Raw genomic sequence first — 21,980 nt, forward strand, 5'->3', positions numbered from 1 at the left:
AGACGCAGAGTCAGGGTAAAAGTCTCTTGCATCCTAGTGAGGTACTGAAGCAGGTGGCACCTCTGCAGTTAATAATTAACAGCTTCCAAAGTGATGTAAAAAAAGAGTGGCTATTGATACATCTGAAAAGCTATAAAATATTAACTTTTACTGCTCCCATTTCAAGTGCTTTAAGACACTGTAACACAGACAAGGCCAGAGGAGGGGGCTTTTGACTGCAATAACAAAGTATCTCATGAAAAGATGAAAATGTTTATGGCAAATCCAAAAGACTGCAGTTGTTACTTCAAATGCAAAGCACCACCTAAGGCTGGCTTCTGCAGTCCGCCTGCACTGTGACCCAAAGTAAAGTTTCCCAGTAGTTCATCTTCAGAGTAATCTGCTTTCTGTCACCTTGGTTGGGACACATCTTGACCCTTCTGACTTTTATAAGTAATGAAAACAAAGCTTTCCCTGAACCATCTGAGTACTTGACCATTAAGTACCAACTGGGCAAAATGTCTGTTGTGAGGATATTTATCAGAGCAGTAAGCTTTTTATGGTACTGAACATGACTGCCAATCTCAGCAAAAAGTGCAGACCCATCGGGACCCTGCTGCATCTTCAGATATGTAATAGAGGTATAAATCTTGACCTCATGCCTTGCCCATCTTGCTTAGACCTAGGCTACACTGGACTTCTTGATCCAAATTCACTTACCTGTAAGATTAAAACCCAGCTCAATCTTGTATGAGTAAGTGGGTCCACACAGAATAGCCTGTGTGAATCCTGACTGCTTTGCAAGACTTGGTGGTGCCAGGCACCAGGCAGATAACAGCTAGATCATGGAGGGCTTTCATCATGTGTTTCAGAAATATAAAGGACAAATGCGTACTGTGGGATGTATAAACAACTTAGAGGAGCTTCTTGGCTTGTTTTAAACTCTCTCTTGTGCTTCCTTCCTGCACAGATCCATTCAAAGGACTCTGGGGAGTACTAAGTCCTCATTTGGTTCATTACCTTTCTTTCTTTGTAGAGCTGGAGGCCCGTGGTTGATAACAGATATGCGAAGAGGAGAGACAATATTTGAGATTGATCCACATCTGCAAGTATGTCTTTAGTTTATAAAATATCATGTCTTTTGTAGTGGCCAGGGAGAATTGGTTTAAAAACAGTAGAAAACAGTTCTGTTATTTTCTGTAAAGGCACTGTGATCTTCTCAATGTTTGCAGTAGTCCCAGAAAAGTCTTAGAGACACCCTTTGCCCTCTCAGAGGTAGTCCAAGAGCACACATGTTCAGCCCCAGGTGGGATGGCAGCTCTAGGAAGAAATTTAGAGAAAGGAGACCAGGAAAACAGACTCTGATATGTGAGACAAATTGGTAAGATTTGGACTGTGTGTTTTAGAAAAGAGGACAATAGAAGAAGATAAAAGAACATAGAAGAGTACAAGATTTAGAGACGATAGATCAGGAAATTCTTCCTTTGTTTTACATGCAAGTGTAAGAAGATCTGACATGCAGAAAACTCAATACCAACTAAGTAATATATTTTCACAGCAAATGTGACAGTAGCGCTTTCCCGCAGGATGTCACTTGAGGCCAAGTAGTGTGGTCTGAGAAATAACGGAAAGCCAAAAGTATCTCATGCAGCTATTGATAATCCATGCAGGAATAGATATTAAACCTTGTTCTTCAGAGTTCAGGTTAGTTTCTGAAGTTTAAAGATCAGAATAGGACCTCTATGGAGGAGTTACCGTTCTATGGACTAATGCTGATCCGTGTCTTTGGAAGATAGTTCTGCATCCCGTCAGCAGAGTTATGGTACATGAGTCCCAGGCAAATCCAGCGTGGTGCTGACCTTGTTTCACTGAATCACTGAGTATTTGCCTTTAACAGAGACCTTATGGCTTAGTCTGGCACCGCACGTGCATATGTGCACGTTTTGTACAAGCTATTGCGTTTGCTTATGGTCTGTGTGTCTGCATCTGATTACCCTCAGTTGCCTCACAGCATCTTTTATTTTGAAAGCTAAAGAACAAAACCAGATCCTACTTTTACTGTTTTTAAGGATTTGTTCATCTAAAATAACCCTAGTATGAGAGAGACACAAAAAAGTGTTCCATAAATGTCCCATGGTGTCGGACCTAATACAGCTGCAAGTCTATAAAGTTTTTAGGCTCTTCAAAATTTTGCCCTCTCCCCTCCTGGAGGGTGTTTGTTCTCTCTGCACTGGTGATTCCTAATGATAGCAAGGTTTTCTTCAGTTTACTGTAAATGAGAAGTAGCTCAGCTTATTGGAATCTGAGTCAGCCAAGGCAAGTTAAGGCAAATAAAGAGTACCTCTGCCTCACCAGTGTATCCTGCCACTGGAAGCTGCTATGTCTGTGGGCTTTCTGGACTTCCTCACATTGAAGACATTCCTGGTTCTGTTCTCTCATGCCCTTGCAGCAGTGTGTGTGTGCATGCCTCCTTCCTGCTCTGCTGCCCCAGCCTGGGGATTCACAGGGCAAAGCCTGCTGCTGCTGAGCCAGGTCCTGCAAAGAGCCTTTCCTGAGTGCAGGAGGCTGGGCTGGGTGCAGCCATGTTGTGCCTCCTGCCCTAACTAGCAGGGAAGGGATTAAGCATCGTTCACTTGGCATTTGCTTGGTGGTGGTACAGAGTGTGTAAGAGCTGAAGGGCAGCAGTGGAAGACAGATGGAAGGGAGGAAGGGAGCAGGTAGAGAAAACAGGACAACTTTTGCCTGATCAGGCAAGCATGCTGCCTGCCTGGGAAGTGGGCAGAGCTTGTTTTGAGGCTGCATTGTCTCTTATGGGAATTGGTTGAGGCCTAAACCCAGCCCTGGCAGCAGCAGCTGTACTTTCTGTTCAGAGTTGCTGAGAATGGATCCCAACTAAGATGTCATCCCAGGATGTCAGCAATTAACACTGTGGCAACACTGGCTGTTTTCTGTTCAGCCAGGCTTCCCTGTAGGCCATTCAGATTTGCCTGGCAGCACTGTCAAACAATCCCTGTTGGTCCCCAGCTCTGTGCTGATTCTCAGTGCTTTGCTTCTGTTTTAGCAGATATCTCAGAAGAGAATAAAGCTGATTTGAATTTCCTGAGTTGTGGTTGCCTCTCTGCGGGTCATGATGCAGTGCTCTGACTCTTTTAGAAAGGGATCAATGACTTATAAGAGCCTCAGAGTATCCCTCCCACATGCTGAGAGGAAAATGGGACAGAAACATCCTTTCTTTGAGAAATGAAAAAGCTGAACCTCCTTTGCCCTGGGCTCCTCCAGCCTCCTGCTCAGGCTGCCCTTTCAAGGGAGGAAGAACAGCCTTTCAGCCTAGGCACATCTTTGCTGGCTAAAGATGGGCTAAAGCTGTGCATTGCTGCAGCTAAGAGTCTGCAGTTTTTAAAGGTGTTTTTTTGTTTTGTCCTCCTTCAACATCAGCACTTGCAAGCATTATAAAACAAGCATGCAAATTAGGCTGCTTTAGGCCAGCTCGTTTCCATCAGCCTCCCTTGATCTCCAAGGGATGCCAACAAAGCAGCGCTTCTTTCCCTGAGGAAGTGCTCTGCAACCCAGCTGAGATGCAGATGACAAGTCCCTCTCCCCCTTCCTAAGGCTCCGCACACCGTACAGAGGCCCCAGCTTTGTCTGTGAGCTGGGGCCACGGCTGCAGGGATGGAGAAGCACATCCCACCAGACACTGCCCGATGGACTCTTTGTGGCCCTCTGGGCTCTTCTGCTCCCTACTTAAGGGCAAGCATGGTGGCTCTCCCATGTTTCCCCAATAACTGGAATGAAAGAGAACCATACTGACGAATTGAACCTCCCCATGCCAGCTGATTTGGGTCCTCTGAGCACTGCGAAGGGCTCTCAAAGGAGCCATGTGCTAAATCTCACTTAGAGCATTGTTTGCATATGTAGGATTGGATGTATTTTTATTTCTTTTTCCACAACTTCTATTTCTGGGTAAAACAACTAATTTTATGTTTAGGTTATAACAAAAGAAAATCCCGGTGGATTTATTATTTCTCAGATTTTCCTATTACGTTTTCATAGAAGCCAGTGTCCTCTGATGCCAGAGGAAGATCCCAACAAGGAGCAGTCTTTCAGGAGAGAGGCAGAAGGAAGGCAGTCTCTTGAATGCTTAAATCTAAGTCAGGACTGCTCTGGTCGTGCCCCCAGCCACAAGCTTCAGCCCCCACTCTTGGGACAAAGAGCCAGTTGAGGGAGGTGATCCAGCTGAAAAAAAACAAGTTGGCTCAAGGGAAGGGGTAGCTGCACATGGAGGAGGGTGGGACTGCAGGCACTGCAAATTACATCAACTCAAACAGCTTTGCAGCCACACCCTGAGTGCTTGTGCTTATCTTCGAGTTGCTCAAATCCACTCTCCAATGGTCAAAAGAACAGGCAATGCTCTTTCTAGGGTGAAGCAGGCACGGCTGGGCAAGAGGAGGAATATATGTTGGTTTTAGTCTGCAAACTGCTCCTTAGGAAACAGATTTTGCGAAGCGCTGGATGCTCCCGCAGCCTCTTGACTCCTAGTGGTAAAGTCAAACCAGAGGGTAGTAGTAACTAGGAGATCTACTCTGTTGCACTTAACACAGCTTTCACATCTTCAAAGTTTCTGTCCAGCAACCGGTGGCACTTATCACCCACTCAGAGCTGACCCAGATGTAAGCAGTGAGATGGAGATCTTGCTGGTGCCACTGAGCCGTACCAGAAGTGCCAGCCCTTCAGAAGAGGGGGAAACCGGCCTGGTTGATTCGGTGCTAGGGGAGAGCTGACAGCGGTAACAACCACCACATTTCGTCGGTGTAAGCCCTGAGTTTTTTCAGCTCAACATTTCCCCCTTGTGGGACATAGGTGGAAATTCAGACTAATGCCAGTTCCCGTGGCAGGCAGGTGTCCTCTGAAAGTTCTGTATGTAGCTTAGGGCACTTCTCCTGGCTATAGATGCACATGTCCTTGAGAAAATGCATGGTGTATTAGAGCATCCAGCTGCTTGTGGTTGGTGTGCAACACCTTCTTAGACCTAAACACTGGTTATATGCTTGTAGGGGTGGGAGTTTGTGTATTTTGCAGATAAAGCTATGCAAAATCTTTGACATCATGAACAAACCTCTGTCTCCTTGCATACTTGTTCTTTACTGAACACCCCAGCACACTGAAAAGCAGTGTTTGTCTGGGCAGTTTGCAAATTATAAACTCCTGTGAACGATGAGTCTCTCTGTAAGCTGTGGGACTGCTTGGTAAGCTTGGAAAGATAACTTAGGTTTAGTTATTCAGGGGTCTGTTATCATTGACATCCAATAGGCAGACTGCCAAGCTATGGTTCCTACAGGAGTGTACAGCACAATGTCATAAATTCTTTGAGTTGGTATAACCTGGAGCTAGAGCTGAAAGAAGCAACCCTGCATAGAATCATCATAGAATCCCTTAGGTTGGAATGGGTTCCAATCCTTTGGGTTAGAAGGGACCTTAAAGATCACCTAGTTCCACAACTTAGCAACCTGTTCCAGTGTCTCACCACCTGCACACTAAAGAAATTCTTCCTGATGTCTAACCTAAATCTTCCCTCTTTCAGTTTAAAACCATTATCCCTTGTCCTGTAACTACATACCCTTGTAAAAAGCCCCTCCCCAACTTTTCTGTGGACCTCCTTCAAGTACTGGAAGGCCACTATGAGGTTTCCCTGGAGCCTTTTCCTCTTCAGGCTGAACAACCTCAAGACTCTCAGCCTGTCCTCACAGGAGAGGTGCTCTGGCCCTTTGATCATCTTCATGGCCCTCCTGTGGATTTCCTCCAAGAGCTCCATGTCCTTGTGTTGGAGGCTCCAGAACTGGACACAGGACTCCAGGTGGGGTCTCATGAGAGTGGAGTAGAGGGGAGCATACCCCAGGCCATTGATTTCCACCTCTGTCTTTTCCTGCTTTGTGCTTGCCAGGGCCACTTAGTGAAGCAGTGGGGAAAGGGGTAGAAGTTCAGAACAACATGCTATGGAAAAGTTTAGTCCCAGTTCAGACCGGCTCCCTGATTTGGTTCCATGTGCAGTCACCCCTAGCTGGTACATCCAAAGCACAGGGGCCAGGGAATGGAAACTGGCTATGAAGAGAGGACATGCAGGACCTGTGCACATATGGTTGAGCCAGGGTGGGTTCCAGCTCAGGTTCAAACCACACCCAAAAAAGTCTTGGGGTTTTGGATCTTTTCAAGCAGGAGAGAGTTGACAAAGGGATTGAGACAGATGGCTCAAACCTGAGTGGAGTGAGTGCCAAATGTGCCTGGGATGATCTGAGCCGGCCCCCGGAGGATGACGAAGACAGCAGAAGCATTTGCATTGGGACCCAGCCACGGCGGCTCTCTGGGAAAGGTAAGAGATCCTGGCTGGGTCGCTCTCGTGGCCCTTTGGCCTGTTTTCTGATGGGTCTGGGCAGTGGTTGAGTCATGCAAAATCCTGAGGTTCAGAACAAACAGCAGTTACTGGAAGGCTCAGTATGTCTCAGGGGAGCCAGACAAATTTTGGTGTGGCCTCTTTGAGGAAGGCAGTAAGAGGAAAAGAGATCTTTGCGTTGCTTTGTCTAAATGTTTCTTCCAGTATTTAGGCTGTTTCTAATCTAAATCTGCAGACTTAAACTGAGCACTAGGTGAAACTAGGACTGTAAATACCTGCAAGGTAAAGCAACTACATTTTCCCATGCTGTGTTTTCTTATTAACATTGTCACTTCTTGGGTGGAAAGTTGGACTGACCCTGCATGTTGCTGTAGCTGAACTCAAGTGATTCTTGGAAATACGGAACTCTGGAAAGAAAAAATAAAGTGCATTGGAATTCCTCTTTGCAGTGAGATGGCATCTCAGGGTACAGATATCACAGCCATTACACAAGCTTGAAAATATATATGTTACCTTTCAAATGGGTGAAGCAACATAAAATTTGAGGACTTGAGATTTCCTGGACTTAATGATCATTTCCACAGGAATGCTATTTTACTTGTTTTTAAGTCCATTGTAATTAAAAAAAAAAAAAGTATTTAAATGCATGTAGAGTTCCTTCTGGTTTCTGCAAAAGTTTTGATCTTCACTGGATCTAAAAAGGCTATTTTTCCTCACCTCTACAAATGAAAACCCAAGACAGGTATGCACGGTGATACTTGTATAGCCTTCAAAAGATTTTGAAATAATTTGCATATTTTTTCTCTACTTGATTCCCACATTTATAAAAAAAAAAAAAGATGAGGAAAAAAAGAGTAGGAAAGCATTCTGTTAAAGTGTTTGGCCATTAGACGCTATAGGAAAATGAAAAAGTAAAAGGACTGCTTCTCAAGTCCATAATTTGCAGTTTATTTCCAAATGTGAGCTTGAGGCTAAAGTTTGCCTGGCATAAAATTCCTTTCTTTTGTGCATCTTGTTGTAAATTAATCAACAGATTTGCAAAGCCAATTGCAAAAACTCGGGAGCCTCTTTGCACTCGTTTGGAATGAGTTACTGTGTTAACGCCTAATGGGAAAAGTGACTTCCAGCAAAAAGGCTGGAAGTGGCAAGAAATTCTACAAGAGCTGCAGAAACAGCAAACAATTTGTGTATGAAAAGATACAAAACTACTCAAAATTTCCTCATCAAGAGGGCTCAGTACCAAAGGTTCCAGCTCTCCTTGCCTGACATAACATCACAGCCCAAACCAAGGAAATTCAAGCTGACTTTATGAAATTAAATAACTCCTAAGATGTAGGAAGAGCTGTTAAGAATTCACCCTTAGTATCTCTTCATTTCTTTCTGAAGGAGAAGAGTTTAGATGAAACACAGCAGAGAAACAAGCCTTTACAAAAAAAGCTGACATCTCCTTGTGTCTGTGCTTTTTCTGAGGACTCTAAATCACATTAAAATAAATTCTCTTTGCAGATACGGAGCAAATCAGGGAGACTTTGCGGAGAGGGCTTGAAATTAACAGCAAACCTGTTCTACCTCCAATAAATGCACAAAGACAGAACGGGTTGAACCACGACCGAGCACCGTAAGTTTCACCTGGCACAACTCAGATGGTGAGAGGAGGGAGGCTAAAGAGTGCAGTTAAAGTTGGGTGGGAAAAGACTTGGCAGGGGAAGAGGAAGGCTAGCAGCAAGTACTTGCAAAGTGCAAAGACGGGGGAGACGAGTTGTTCAGTTTGGGTTCACAGGCCTAGTACTCAGGAGGGCATATTCTGAGAGGTGTTTTGGACAAAACTCACTGATGTACAGTGGGCTCTGACTGTGTTCTGTAGAACCTGCTGTTCATGCTGTAGCGTTTGAAATCAGACTGGACTGAACCCTATAAAATGTACCACGTTGAACAGTGCTGTGGTATCCAAAGAACTAGGTGGCATAGATTAGTGTTTCCTGATATTTTTGCCTGAGCATTTTGTTTTCAAGCTCATAATTAAAAAGCTTTTGGTTAAAATGTTGATTTTTTAACATTTTTTTCCAGTGACTTTGATCTTGCCTTGCATAAGCAGGCAGGTCCTGGCAATAATTGCATGTCAGTACCACCCTGGCCTGTAATAGTCTGAAGACTAACAGGTGATTTAAGTGAGAATAGGAGAGCCTGCAGATCCATCCTCCTTTGTAACTTTTGACTACAGTCAATTTATAGGAAATTATCAGTGGTTTGAAGCCATCTGCAGTATCTGCACTTCGATCTTGTTTTGGTTTCTCCCCTTCCTCTCTTTTAAGCTTATGTCAGTTGCTAGTTAAACATCTTCCCATCAATTTTAATGTTCTCATCTAAATGATACATGCATCTCTGTTGCACTCTTTCATCTTGGTATTTCCTTTGGTTTCCTGGCCTCTGATGAACATTTGTGCTTTCTTGTTCCAAGAGTAGAGATCATAATGAAATCGGCTCTTTCCTGTAGTGCCAGGCAAGGACAGCATCCTGCTCTGTTTCAATTCCTGTTTCTTTCTTCTTTCAAGCATTTCATGAGAAAAATATTCCTCATACTTCATTAGGATTCTGATGTCCTTTCTTGTTCCGTTTTGTGGGTGACTTCTGATTTGCCTTATGTATGCATGTTTCTGAGTTGCCTAACCCTTTGGGGGAAGCATTATGTCAGTTGCTGATACTGTGTACTAGTAAATAATATGAGATATGAGCGCTTGTAGAAAAAACTCTAAAGTGCCTTTATTATTGCTTTAGGAATAGTCTTACTTTTGTAGTAATTATACAAGCCAGCCTCTGCTCTGACTCTGATTTGTGTAGTACTTCCCTGCCTGAAGGCTGGTCAGACTGGACCTGGTCATCATAGTCTTGTTGGCCCTACTGAAAAAGCAAAGTATTACCATCTGATTTCCACTAATCACACCAAGCCTTCGTAGGCTCAAAAGTATTGTGCAGGCTTCTCACAGATGCTGGGCTCCTGCATGAATCTGCATGCCCAGTACAAGCTCTGAGTTCACAGTGGTTGGGGATGATCAGAAACATTCGGGGTGCACATCAGGTCAGGGAGGCAGCTGATGGGTAAACCTTAATGTTGGAAGACAGTTGTTGCTTAGATAAGAAAGCTTTACATTGTTCAGGGTAAGATAAACAGAGATATGCTCAAGACAGAGTGGTGAAAGGTTAGGAGAGGTCTAACATGAAGCACACAAATGTATACCTGGGTTTTTAACTGTTCTGAGACAGAGAGGAAGGCAGGTCAAATTCAGAGCTTCATATCCATGACAATGCTCTTTGTTGCAAATCTGTCTTAACCTGTAGCAGCTGTGCACCCACCCTATGTGAAGCCTGAGTGGTAGGAACGACTGGTTCCCAGTGTTTGCCTCCTAGAAGATCAATACATTTCTCTAAGGTCTGTGGTTACCGCTGTGGAAATTGATTACCAGCCCATTCCTCCAGAACAGCAGTTCAGTTAAGGAAAGAGCTATCAGCTCTGTGTCTTGCCAGCAGTTACTCTTGTGATAGTATCAGAGGGAGTGAGGAGATCTCAACCTAAAAACAGCAGTGTGTCCTAATGCTTTCTTTCTCCATCTTATTGACTGCTTTGTGAGGAGTTTGGAAGGTTTTTTTCTACTTGTGCAGTGGCTTCTCTTCTCCAATTCATGCAGGAGATACAATGGGACTTGTTCAATGTATTGACCATACTGAGAGGGGTGGTTTGTGCTGGAAAGCAGTGTTTACTCACAACCTCTAACTCACTGGTACTTAAACCAGACCTGATGATTACCTGTACTACAGCTAAAACTTATCTGTCCACATACTTTCCAGCACAGCGTGTTATAGATGAAGCAGAAGGGGAAGATGATCTTATTAGGTCTCAGCCTTTACTAATACACTGTCTCAGCATGTCTTAGGCATTTGAGCAAAGTTCCTCAACTTGCTGTTAAGTTCCTGAGCATGATCTGGAGACTGTTAAGTTCAGCTTTTGCATGTAGTCATATATCTACATCCATGTTCCCTACAGGTACCTGCTGTGGCAAAGGCTGAGACACAAAAGGCATAAAACCCAGTGCAGATAGAGTAATTTAATAAGACTTAAGAGCATGAGATGAAGGATAGCTCTGCACAAAGATCTAGTCTTTCTGGTGCAATCCTTGCTTGTGCCTGGTAGGGCTGGGACTCAGTGCTGTCCTTCCCAGTAACTCTCATGTAATCAAAGGCAAGTAATTTAGCTATTGAGCTTCAGTTCTGAATCTATAAAATGGAACTAATAACAATGTCATCTTCTTGAAGCACCACAAGAATAAATATGTTAAGGATTACAAGGTGATGGCTGATGTGAAGCAGGTTTGTGTGTAATCATATCCTGCACTGTATACACCAGACCGTAAAATATCAAACCTGTGGTTTGTTGCAAGGGTCCTGTGAATAACTGGTGCATTAGAGGCTCCTCAGGAACTTGGCTGAAGTGCTCTGTTGGGGCATGGCAAATTGTTCCAAATCTGCTTTCCATAGGGAGCACTGCAGAACCCTAAGCCATCAAATCTGCACCTAGCTGACGTTAGGATGTTAAAGTCTGACACAAACTATAATGGCTTTGTGCAGCAGAGGAATGTGCTGTTTATTTATCATAGATCTGCAGCCACCAACTCCTTTCCTAGTAGCTTTCTTCCTTTTATTTTATCCTAACTCTACCACCCACACACAATAATCGATCAGAGTTAAAGGCAGACAGCCTGTTCTGCATTGTCTGTCACAAAATAGTATCAGAAACTCAAACTTCCAAATATCTATTTGTATAAAAAGTGGAGGATCCAGATTCTGTACAGATTTCCCTGTGTTTGTGCAGTTACAGTTTCCAGTGCTTATGCAAAAGCCTTGCATTGGTTGCAGATAGGGCTTGATCCAGTGTCCTGGCTCCAGCAAAGCACATACTTACATGTTAAGCATGCATACTACCAGTTGTTCACTGTCCCAGAGTCCTAAAAAAAAGAGCTCCTTTGAGAAAAAGCTGGTTTCTGTCAAAACCCTGTTGGGCAGCTGTAGTACTTTGATTCATTAGTGTTGTTACTGTAGACTGTGTAGCCCTTTTTCTCCTAAGGATATGAATAAAGGCACTTTTAATGCTTAAAACTGCATCGGACATCTGTTTCTCAAAATGGCTGTTAGCTCAGTTCATAAGCAGCCATTAAATCAGTTCGTACACATTGAACAAAAGAACATGTAAATTAATCTTTGGAAACATGACTAATCATTTTGACCATAGGTAACATAATACTTTTGATTACTGCTTGGAAAAATGAGGTGTTTATGAATACAGATGTACTTTACAGTGGTGCATTATTTATTTCTTAGTACCCATCAGCTTAGTAGGTGCTGCTCAGGCAGAAAAGCAAGGCTCCTGGTCTTCCAAACTGTGCAGATTGCACTTGTTGGTCACATCGAGCTGTTACCAATGAAGAACATCTAGATGTCAGACTAAACACTGCTGTTCTTAGGACCTCAGTGGGCTGGAAGCTCCAGATGTCAAAGATCAGTGACACTTGTGGAGTCTTGCTTCATTTGCTGTCTCGATGTAGGAAGTTCTGAGGCCAAGTCTTTAATTATCCCTGGCAATTAGCTCTGTGCTCTTCTGTGAGGTAGGTGAGTAGTATCTCCACTTTACAGATGAGGACAGAGGAGTTAATTTGCCACAGTTGTGGTGAGAGCCAGGGTTGGGATAGGGAAATTCTTGACCTTTTCCACTCCTCAAGGGTCCCCTTGATCATGCAGTGTTGCTGAAAGTGATGTTTTTCTGCCCCTTGGCTGACTCAGACCATTCTACTACTCCTGTCAGCTGACACATGGAGTAGAAACTAGCTAGCACACTGCATTACTGCACATGTTGAGGCTAAAATTATCAGAAATTGCTACATTTTGTTGTGCTAGGATTCAAGTCATGCCCACGCACATCCCCAGTGCCTGAAAGTGATGCCTGTGTCGCGGAAAAAGGTCTCCCAAGGCTATGTTACTTTGACAAGACTTATCCAGTGTCTCTCTGCTGTTAGTTACTCTCCCTGTTCTCAAGAAGGGGATAAAGTGGTCTGGTTCAACATGCTTGATTCCTGGTATTTCTGTCTGAGATTTCCCAGATAACTGTGCGTGCCCTGGTCCCCACATGCACTGCAGTTGTTTGTCCAGGGACCCACAACAGATACCCCTGAGATCTCAAATCCCATCTGCACTCAATTTCCAGGCAGAAAGACAGGTTGAGTCTAGGGAAATCTGAACATATGGTAGCTTTGTGCCCATGTGCTAATTCCATCCAGTCCTGAACAGTTTCCAGCTGTGCAGGGAAATGAAGGCAGGTTCCTGGCAAACAAAACAGGGAACAACCCTCCGGCAGGTGGGGCTGGCAGGACTGTCCTGGCTGTGACCTTCTGATGCACTGCAGCCTGTGCATCTCAGGTTGTTGCCTGCCCTTCCCTTGCAGGAAGAGAGAGAAGTTGTGTCACTCCAGAAGTCCTCTGGGATAACCCCAGACTGTCACGTGATGTGCCTGGTTTTGGAGTGCATGGGTAACAGTGGCACTGCTTACTGAACTGGAGTCCACTGCCCATGTAGTTCCTCTGACTTGGTAAATAGGGCATGCTGATTTCTCCTTTCAGTGAGTAGCATTGGGTTAATGCACATTAACAAGCTCCATCTGAGCAGCATTTCGGAGGAAGCTCTGATGGTAATATCAAGATGTAGGATTTGCTTCGAGGCCAGTCTGCACTTCCCTTCTCTCAGTTGCTGCTTTACTTGGGTGGAGGGGAGCTGTTGTCTGTGTAGCTGTTTTCCTGTCTTCAGTTCTTGGAGGCAAACTTTTACTAAAGGGGAGCATTTCAGTGTTCTCTAAAACTGTCTAGTTCTGGCTAGACTTTCTGATTCTGCAACCACTAAGCAGTAAGTTTCCAATCCAGTCCTGCTTATTTAGGCATCCTGTCTCATCGAGACGCCATTCAGTGGTGTCTTGCTTGAATAAGGAATGCTGAATGGGGGGAGACAATATACTTCAGGGAGTGTCTTTCAGCATGAGGCTGAGTGTTGGGTGACAAGCCGGCGAACTAGAAAAGCAAATGTCTGGAAAACCAGTGTCAGTAGAAGTGCAGAGCAGTCACCATGCTAATAATTTGCACTTCTGCATAGCTTTCCCCATCTAAGAATCCAAAAGTGCTTTGCAAACATTGATTTAATCCTTGCAATGCCCTTACATGGAAAAATGTCTCCATTTTGCAGACGAGGAACCTGAAGCATAAAAGGATTGTTTGACTGCCTATGAGTCTGCAGAATGCCAGTGGCACAGCCTGAATCTCTCAATCCCAGTTCAGCTGCAGGTCTGGAACAGTCTGGTCCCTGCAAACACTGACAGTAGTTATTATGCAGCTTTCCAAAGGGATATGTGAGTGGCAAGAAGATTGTTGCTACTGGCATTGTCCTTGGAGCCCTTCTGTGCCAGGAAATGCATACAGAACATCTTCACCATCCGGTTTAACCAGGATGATGAGCACCCGAGTCTGAGGACTTAAGCCCTGTCTCAGCGTGACCACAGCAGGAGCTGTGTAGCCATGTCCTCCACGTTTCTGCGCTTGCCTTGATGCATCTGTGACGTGTCGTAACTGTGTGCCAAGATGCTTAGGGCTCGTTCCCACAACTGCTGGTTTGCCCTTCAGGGGAAACTGTGGGAAAGACACTGGAAGGCTGCCGGCACTTAAGTGATCTTTGACCATATCTTCATTTGGGAGTGAGGAGATTTCAAATAGCCACAGTTGGGAAGGGAAGAAAGTGGGGGGGAAGGGGAAAAAAAAGGCAGTCCAACCTTTCTTTTCCAGCTGTGTGAGCTTGCACTGATGGTTTGCATTTGCTAACTCGTGGTGCTGGGTTTGCACCAAGGAAGCAAGAAGCAGTGACTGTAACTTAGGTTAGTGATGCACAGGGCACCCACTCCTACAAAGCTCCAGTGGCCACCTTCCAACAGTGTCCTTTGTGAGTTTAGTACTTGGGAGGGTAAATGAGAAATACAGTGAAATTATGCTCCATGTCAGAAACAGGTCTTGGAAGGGAAATGAGACCTCCTTCCATGACAGATCCACGAGATCAAGCATCCTGATCATAAAGGAAAACACAAATGCAAGAACAAATAAACCTTTCTTAATCCGATCAACCTGGTTATTCTTGAATCCCATAAAATAACTGCCAGTGGGGTTGCTTGAGAAGAGGTTGCTATAAACATGACTTCTAAGGAGGGGACAGCCAAATTTTGTGCAATCCAGGGATTGAATTGGCAATTTTCTGTGGACTGCTGCTAATTGGCATAAAATTAAGTAGGTTGCAGCCACCCTCATCTCTAATACAAACAGAGGGTAACTGGGAGGCTACAGGTTCCAGCGTGTGGCCACTCCATTGAGAAGAAGCACAGTACACTGGGATGTGTAGTCTCCTCGGGTCCTTTCTCTCTGACAAAGGTCTGGGGAAGCTGCAGGGAAGCTTGGATGCTTTTGCAATAGTTTGACTACCGCTCTCTCTCAAAAAAAATAATGAGACATGGCTTTTGTTAACTTCATGGACTGTTAATCAGCATTCACGAGATCTAAAAAATAAAAAACCAAACAAACATAATTTCCTCCCTCTCTCTTCCACCCAGAAGCAGACTACTGGTAGAAACCGAAGCTGGAAAAAATAGTTGAAAGTCAGTTAAAGTCACCTTGGCAACTGCAGCAATACACTTGCCCAGAACAGGAGACATCAAACCCAACTACAAACAGCTTTAAAGAAACAAAAAGAATGTAATCATCTAAAGAATTAATCTGACAACTGCCCACGTTTACACCTCCTACAAGCTCCCAATCAGAGGGAAATGAGCTTTAATCTCCTCCAGCTCCCTCCAGTTTCACAAAATATGAGATGTACAGTCCTTAAACTGGGGCATTTCCGACATGCTGCTTCCATTTAAATCTACTGCCTTTCCAAATGCAGCAAGTTTTGCAGACTTGTTTTTTCTGGACACTGAGAAACATGGATTATTTTTTTTTGTATGGTTTGGATGAAGTATTAAATCTGGAGTAGACAAAGTTTGCAACATTTTACGTGATAGTCAGCTAGATCTTAGTCATAACAAGCAAAACTTCACTGGCTTTTGTTGCTGATTTATTTGGTGATGGGGTGGAGGAAGCAAAGGCTTACGGGTAACTGACAGTCATAAAACCAGGGATGTTAGTGTTATAAAGCAAATTTTTCTACTTTTTCTTCTGAGGCTGAAAACTACAAGCTGGGGATGGCAATGTGTGTTACAACAAGAGCTTTTTATTACTAACAACCTAGAAGTCCTACTGACCCTTCATCTGGGCCATCATCCTTTGGAAAGGGTCAGCACAAGGATTTCCATTCCCAAAGGGAGAATTTTAATATATCTTGCCAAGTCCTATGTTCCAGAGTCTAAAGTGATGCCACTGAGGCCTCTTGATGTGTTATGCTCAGTCCACAACTCTTGTTTAGAAACATACAGTTTAGACAGAAGGTTATTTGGTTTCTGCTATTGGAGTTTCGCCCTTAACTTTAAATAGCTGGAATTCTGTGAGCTCCACTAAAGTGAAACAAGGAACACACAGAGACTGTGACTATTTTGGAAAAGTTTTGTGGAAAGGATTAATAATTTTGTGTCATTCAAAGTATTAACTACCATTTTGCTTTACTCCTTCACCTTTTTGACAGAAAGGCTGGTTACTTATTAATGTGAAGTCGTAATTATTGACAGCCTTAAAGTCATGACAGTTCCGTTTGATAGTTACACATTAGTCAACATCTTCTCTTGAGTATGTAATGACAAACAGCATTTGCTGTTTTTAATAAGACTTAGAAGGCTTTACCCCTTGCCTCCAGAATATTGTCGTCATTCCTATTATTGCATTAACAACCGGAGGCTGTTTCCCCTCCGGACTGCAACCCCATTGTGCTAGCAGCTGTCCTGGCTAGCATGGTGGAATCTTAAAAACCCACCTTCAGCTCAGGGAGTTTGGAGCCCAGGGGTATGGGGAAGGAGTCTGTCCTCCCGAAGCATGAACCTACAGCAGCAGCTGCCTGGGAGGCTGTGTGGGACATGCCCGGCCCTCTGGGGCAGTGCAGGTGAGAAGGGCACAGTCTGTGTCTGTAGCAATAACAATAACGTTGCTGTAAAACCCCTGATCTGCTCCAGGGTGTGTAAACTCTGGAACTGCATTTAACAAGTGCAAGCTTATGGCCTGCTTGAAAACCATGCATTGCTAATAGCTGACCCTTTTGGTAGGGATTGATAAATGAGTGATTGGAAGCCTTAGACCACAGGCTGACTTTCCCACAGCTCACTGTGTATATAAGATCTGATAAGGAAGTCAAGGCAAAGCTTAGCTTAAGGTCAACTGATCATTAATCAACTGCATTTCTCAGGTAATCAGCCTGCAAAACACTGGCCCACTCCACTCTTTGAAGACCCCACCTACAAAGAGCTGTAAAATGTGTGCTGAAGTAGATTAAACACAACTTTAAGTGCCAACTATAGACTACAAAGCATATTGTGTCTTTGCATCAGGGTTAACCCACCAGATTGACACTGTCAGTCCATCAGCCCACCCTGTGCATAAGCTATATCCTGACCTACCGTGTCCTTGCTGTGTCCATTATTGCTTTTGTGTGTCGCTAAGGCATAACATGGGATATGTTTTACAGTTTTTATCTTGCAGGGAGCTGAGCTGCTCTGACTGACCTGGCCATGCAGAGTATTTGCAGGAAGGTACTGGGAGATATCAAGGTTTAGTTTGTATCCTCATTTCAGAGTGGGCAGCTCAGTAGCTTGGGTGAAAGGCTCATCTGGGACCAGGTGACCTGGCAGAGGCAATAGGTTGATCTGCTTTGCAAGCTGCAGTGAACTGTATTACTGTGTGTGTGGTGGATGGGAGTAAGTTTGGGACAGCACCCAAATGTAAAATCAAGTAGAGGTGTGATCTAAGTCAGCCCATTGAGGGTCAAGCTGTTTATTTACAATTACTTCCAGACATATCTTAAGGACAGCTCTGCTGGGGTGGAGGAAGGATCCAGGCTTGTTTTAACAGTGTTCCCACATGGAGCCACTGCCTGATAGCCTTTTTTAGCTCCTGGTCTCTGGCACAATGGAACCATACTGCAATAGGCATCTTTCATCTCCCTCCTGCTTTACCCATCCCTCTCCTGTAGTGATTCTGTACTGTAGAAACTATCTTAACGAAGTCTTACCTCTGTTAAGTTCATGTGCAATGCCAGGTCACAAAATTGTAAATCACATCAAACACATCACATAAGTCCATATCATCTGCAAAAATCATAACCTCTCTGTCCTTCATTCTTTGTTCTGGATTGTCAAGTAAGGGATTATGTTGATGCTCTTTGAACATATAAAGTGTTCATGGTCAAGTATTTTGAGATATACCAGGATTCTGTCTGGCAGAGTTCCTGATCATGTAACAACATAACCTTTAGTCATAGCTTCACAATATGCTGGCCTTGCAGAAATGAATGAATAGATAAGAAAGCAAAGCTCATTGTCTTAAAGCAGCCCCACTTCCAAGGGAAAGCAATCTGCAGATATTGTATTTGTCACATGTAGAGCTCATCTTTTGGCTGTTAGAGTTGATGCAGGTGGAAATGGAGGGTTCTCAAAACCTTTTGTTTGAACTGTGGAAAGAAATTATTTGGAGACAGTTGTAGGGATGCCTCAGACGTCAAAGTTATTTGAGAAAGGGCACAAAGGACTGGACAACTGTTTCCTACAGGCTACTGCCTAAAAAATCCTGAAGATAAAGCAAAAGCAGGATGAAGGTCACACCTGGTAATTCTTCCAAGCCATTTTATAGTGTTTTGAGGTTTTGTAGCATGTAGTTTTGCACCCAGTTCTTCCCAGAAATTTTATTTCTTGTATGCTAGGAATGGATGCACCATGTGTGTATCAGTTCAGATCCTGGGTCATCAAATCAAGGTGAAGAGCTGAAGAGCTGCAGCCGGGAGTCTGAGGGGGGGCTGCGTCTCTGTAGGGGTGGTGAAAACTCAAATGTGTCATCATAACAGCTTGCCCCTGGTTCTTCCAGTATTTGCAGAATTGCTCTGAAATGCAGCAGAAGTAGCACACAGCACTGCAATCCTAAATTACATGCATTTTGTCTCCTCTCTTAGAAGCCGTAAGGACAGTCTGGAAAGCGAGAGCTCAGCAGCCATCATTCCCCATGAGCTAATCCGCACCAGGCAGCTGGAGAGCGTGCACCTGAAATTCAACCAGGAGTCTGGAGCTCTCATTCCCCTCTGTCTAAGGTAGGTGAAGCCGTCCTCCTCAGCTTGTGCTAACGTGCTGCTTTTGTCCTTGTGGCGTTGTTTCACCATACAGACATGCATGCAATGGGTCTTTAAAGGCCAGAGCTGAGATATTTTGCCAAAATATGTTAGAAACAGATGATACTTTGCATGTGCGTTCATCGTGGTGAAATTGTTTCTCATTCTTTTTATGTCCTCCAGTATATTGTGAGTGTTGGAATAGGACAGGGTTAGTGTAGGGGTTTTTTAATTAGTCTAAGGCTGGCAACTCTGTGATAAAAAAGGGATGTTTTACTGTATTCTCTCAAAGAAAACTCTAATGTTGTTAAATCTGGCTTATGGACTCTGACACAAGTGGTTGTGCAAAGCCTGTTTGCTATCACTTTATGCGTGCAAGTATGTTTTTCAGGCAAATTATGTCACTCACATGACTGAAGGAACAAAATATGGTATGCATACTCTACATGTCTTTTGAAGGTTCAGGCTGTGCATGCCACTGTAAGTGACTTTTCTAGGTTTCCACAATTTCAGTCAGCATTGTTTTGAAAAATGCCTGTGGCAAATGCAGTCCTTATCATAAAGATGAACTGTGGGGTAGAGCAAATGATTGCAGGTGATTGAGTTACTCTAGCCTAATGAGTTACATGTCTGTCGTATCAGAGTTAGCAGCAGCAGGTGGACACTTGCCTGTGCCTGTTGAGAAACCAATGGTATTGTTCAAACATTTGTGATGTAAAATAAAGTATGTTTGTGTTAACTGTCTGTCCTGATCAGTTACCACAGCTCAGCTGACCACCACTGTCAAGCAACTGTGACTCTGTAGGTGCTATCTTACCTGAGGTTTCCCTCTTGCATGTTGGAAGCCATGCATGCGTCTCACACATGTTCTGAGCCTAAATACCAGAGCCATCATTTTCCCTGTGGAAGGCACTGAATGAAAAAGGGGAAGTGATACCATAGACGGTCATATATGTATAGCTTTTAGGCATTTGCTTGAGTGATACAGGTTATATTTGTCAAGCACCAGGGAAATGGATTACTAGGTATTGTAAGATTTGCTAAGTTTGGCCCCGGTGATGAGCCTGCTTAGAAATGCATCTTCACTTTCCCACCTGATGCAAACTCTGGATTGATTCTCTTCTGCAGTTTCCATCTTACTGAAAGATTGGCAGTCCCCTACTCTTACATACATCAGCACCTCATTATGGGAATAGGCATGCAGTGGGATTTAGATATATTTCAGTTCTGTAACAACACCCTGAGATTAAGGGCGGAGATAAGGGAGAACTCTCTGCCTCAGAAGGAGGGTTGTGACCTGCTTTGTGGAGCAAATAATTCATGTATTCCTGAAAAATTAATAGTTGCTGATGGCAGAAGTGATATATCTTCATCATTCTTTTGACTGCTGCTCCCACCCTCTCAATTCACACCCCTATGTTTTATTCCCCAGAGGAAGGCTCTTGCATGGACGGCACTTTACGTATAAGAGCATCACAGGGGATACAGCAATCACCTTTGTATCAACGGGAGTAGAAGGAGCCTTTGCTACAGAAGAGCACCCCTATGCAGCACATGGACCTTGGTTACAAGTGAGAGCCACCTTCCTTTTTCTTCCCCTTCTTGATCCTGCTAAGGGCTTCTGTGGTTTAAAAGTGTAACAAACCTGTATTTTCTGCTACACCATCTCTCATAGCTCTTGCATAATATTTTCAGTAATTACGGACTCAAAAACTAACGGTGAACTGTTTATGTTAATGGAATTCAAATTGATAAGCAGTGGCTGAAAAGTTCAAAAATCATCTGTGAATACAGTAGTGTCCATTTCCTGGAGTCAGCGAACACTTTACAAGCTGTATTTACTCTTGATTTCTTCCAGAAAGGAATCTGGGGAGGCAGAGTGGAATGACCTAAACAAGACCAGAGCCAGGGCGGAAGAGCTAGAAGGCTGTGGGACTGTGATCCTACAGAGCCAAGATCTCAGTTTTACATCATTCCTAAGACAAGAGCAGCACAGAGACCTCAACTGCTTTCAGTTTTAGCTCTTTCCTATTGATTCTTTACAATAGCTCATGGTTGCTTGAAGCACCCACACATACTCTGCACCCAGATTTTTTCTGTATCACAGATTTCCCTTGGAAACTCCCCATCTGCTTGGTGCTAAGGGTCATCCCTATGGAGCAGCAATGCACTAAGGATAGTGTAGTGCTGTTCTAACCTTGAATTTCTTCATGGTTATAAACATATTACAAAAAGAAAAAAGCTTTAGGGAATGTGTTTATTCAGAAAAGCCCATCACTGAAGGACTACATGCATGCATTACGTCTCTGCTTTCACCATTACTGTGGCTTTCCTGCCTCCCCTTCTGTTTGTAAGGCAGGGGTTGTTTTAGCATTGCAGTGTTGTAGTTAACCTTCCAGTGACTTGTTTTCAAGGCATTCCACTGCCCGTATTCATATGTCTGGAGGACATCATACCTTGAAATCTGTATGACTTGTAAAGGAGCTGATCTTGGCTAGAATCATCCCGTGTGTAGGGATTTTCAAAGAGTTTATGTGCTTTGATTGTACTGCCTGGAAAGTGCAACACTCCTGTAATGATTAACAGCAAACCCTCAGGTTTAAGGGTGGGTCATTTGCTGTTGGTTCCTGTGACTGCCAACACATGATACACAGGATCTTGTGACTGTGTTAACTCCAAACATAAGAGTGTTTGTTTGCATTTACATCACATCTCAAAATGTATTGATGTGTAGAGTAGTCAGGTAACCTCTAAACCGTGAAGAATAGCAATAATTTGGTCACCATTCAGACATGTAACTAATATTAACCCTTATCAACCATGCCTGCTGAAAATTACGGAAATTTTTTGGCATAGGTGGGAGGGAAAGATGGAGACTTGCTGGCTTCTGAGGAGTAGCGAGAAGCAAGTTCCCTCTTTTGTCTCCTACACAAGGTCAGCTTATTGGATCTTCTCATCTGATGTGACTGGCTCCTCTGCTGGCTCCTGCTGTGTCCTGTGATGAGAATGAAGGAGGACAGACTGGGTGGGGGAGGAAGGGAGGCTCAAAGCAGCCTGGGACAAGAGAAGGAGCCCCTGGTTGTGTGAGATACATGTGGGAGTGTCTGAGGCTTTTGGCTTAATATGCAATGTGAGGCTTGATCTGTGCTCAGCAGTCCCTTGTGGCATTGGGAGCGGAGGAGGAAGGTTCATGTGGCTTTGCTTCAGAAGTAAAAGAAGTTGTGGTGCATAAAATTTCCAAGGGGGCGAA

At 43.9% G+C, this 21,980-nt stretch overlaps 1 protein-coding gene across 1 annotated transcript in view; it reads left to right on the forward strand.

The window, feature by feature from the left end:
• SUFU (suppressor of fused homolog (Drosophila)) overlaps nucleotides 1-21,980 on the forward strand; it is an 80,490-nt gene that overhangs the window by 41,947 nt on the left and 16,563 nt on the right. Inside the window, exons 5-9 of the mRNA XM_010000087.1 lie at nucleotides 1,016-1,088; nucleotides 6,190-6,343; nucleotides 7,871-7,982; nucleotides 18,578-18,712; nucleotides 20,163-20,301. Coding sequence (XP_009998389.1) covers nucleotides 1,016-1,088; nucleotides 6,190-6,343; nucleotides 7,871-7,982; nucleotides 18,578-18,712; nucleotides 20,163-20,301 — 613 coding nt within the window. The remainder of the gene's footprint in view (nucleotides 1-1,015; nucleotides 1,089-6,189; nucleotides 6,344-7,870; nucleotides 7,983-18,577; nucleotides 18,713-20,162; nucleotides 20,302-21,980) is intronic.

This window comes from Chaetura pelagica, unplaced genomic scaffold (assembly GCF_000747805.2).
Source record: "Chaetura pelagica isolate M959 unplaced genomic scaffold, ChaPel_1.0 scaffold436, whole genome shotgun sequence".
Classification (NCBI taxonomy): Eukaryota; Metazoa; Chordata; class Aves; order Apodiformes; family Apodidae; genus Chaetura; species Chaetura pelagica.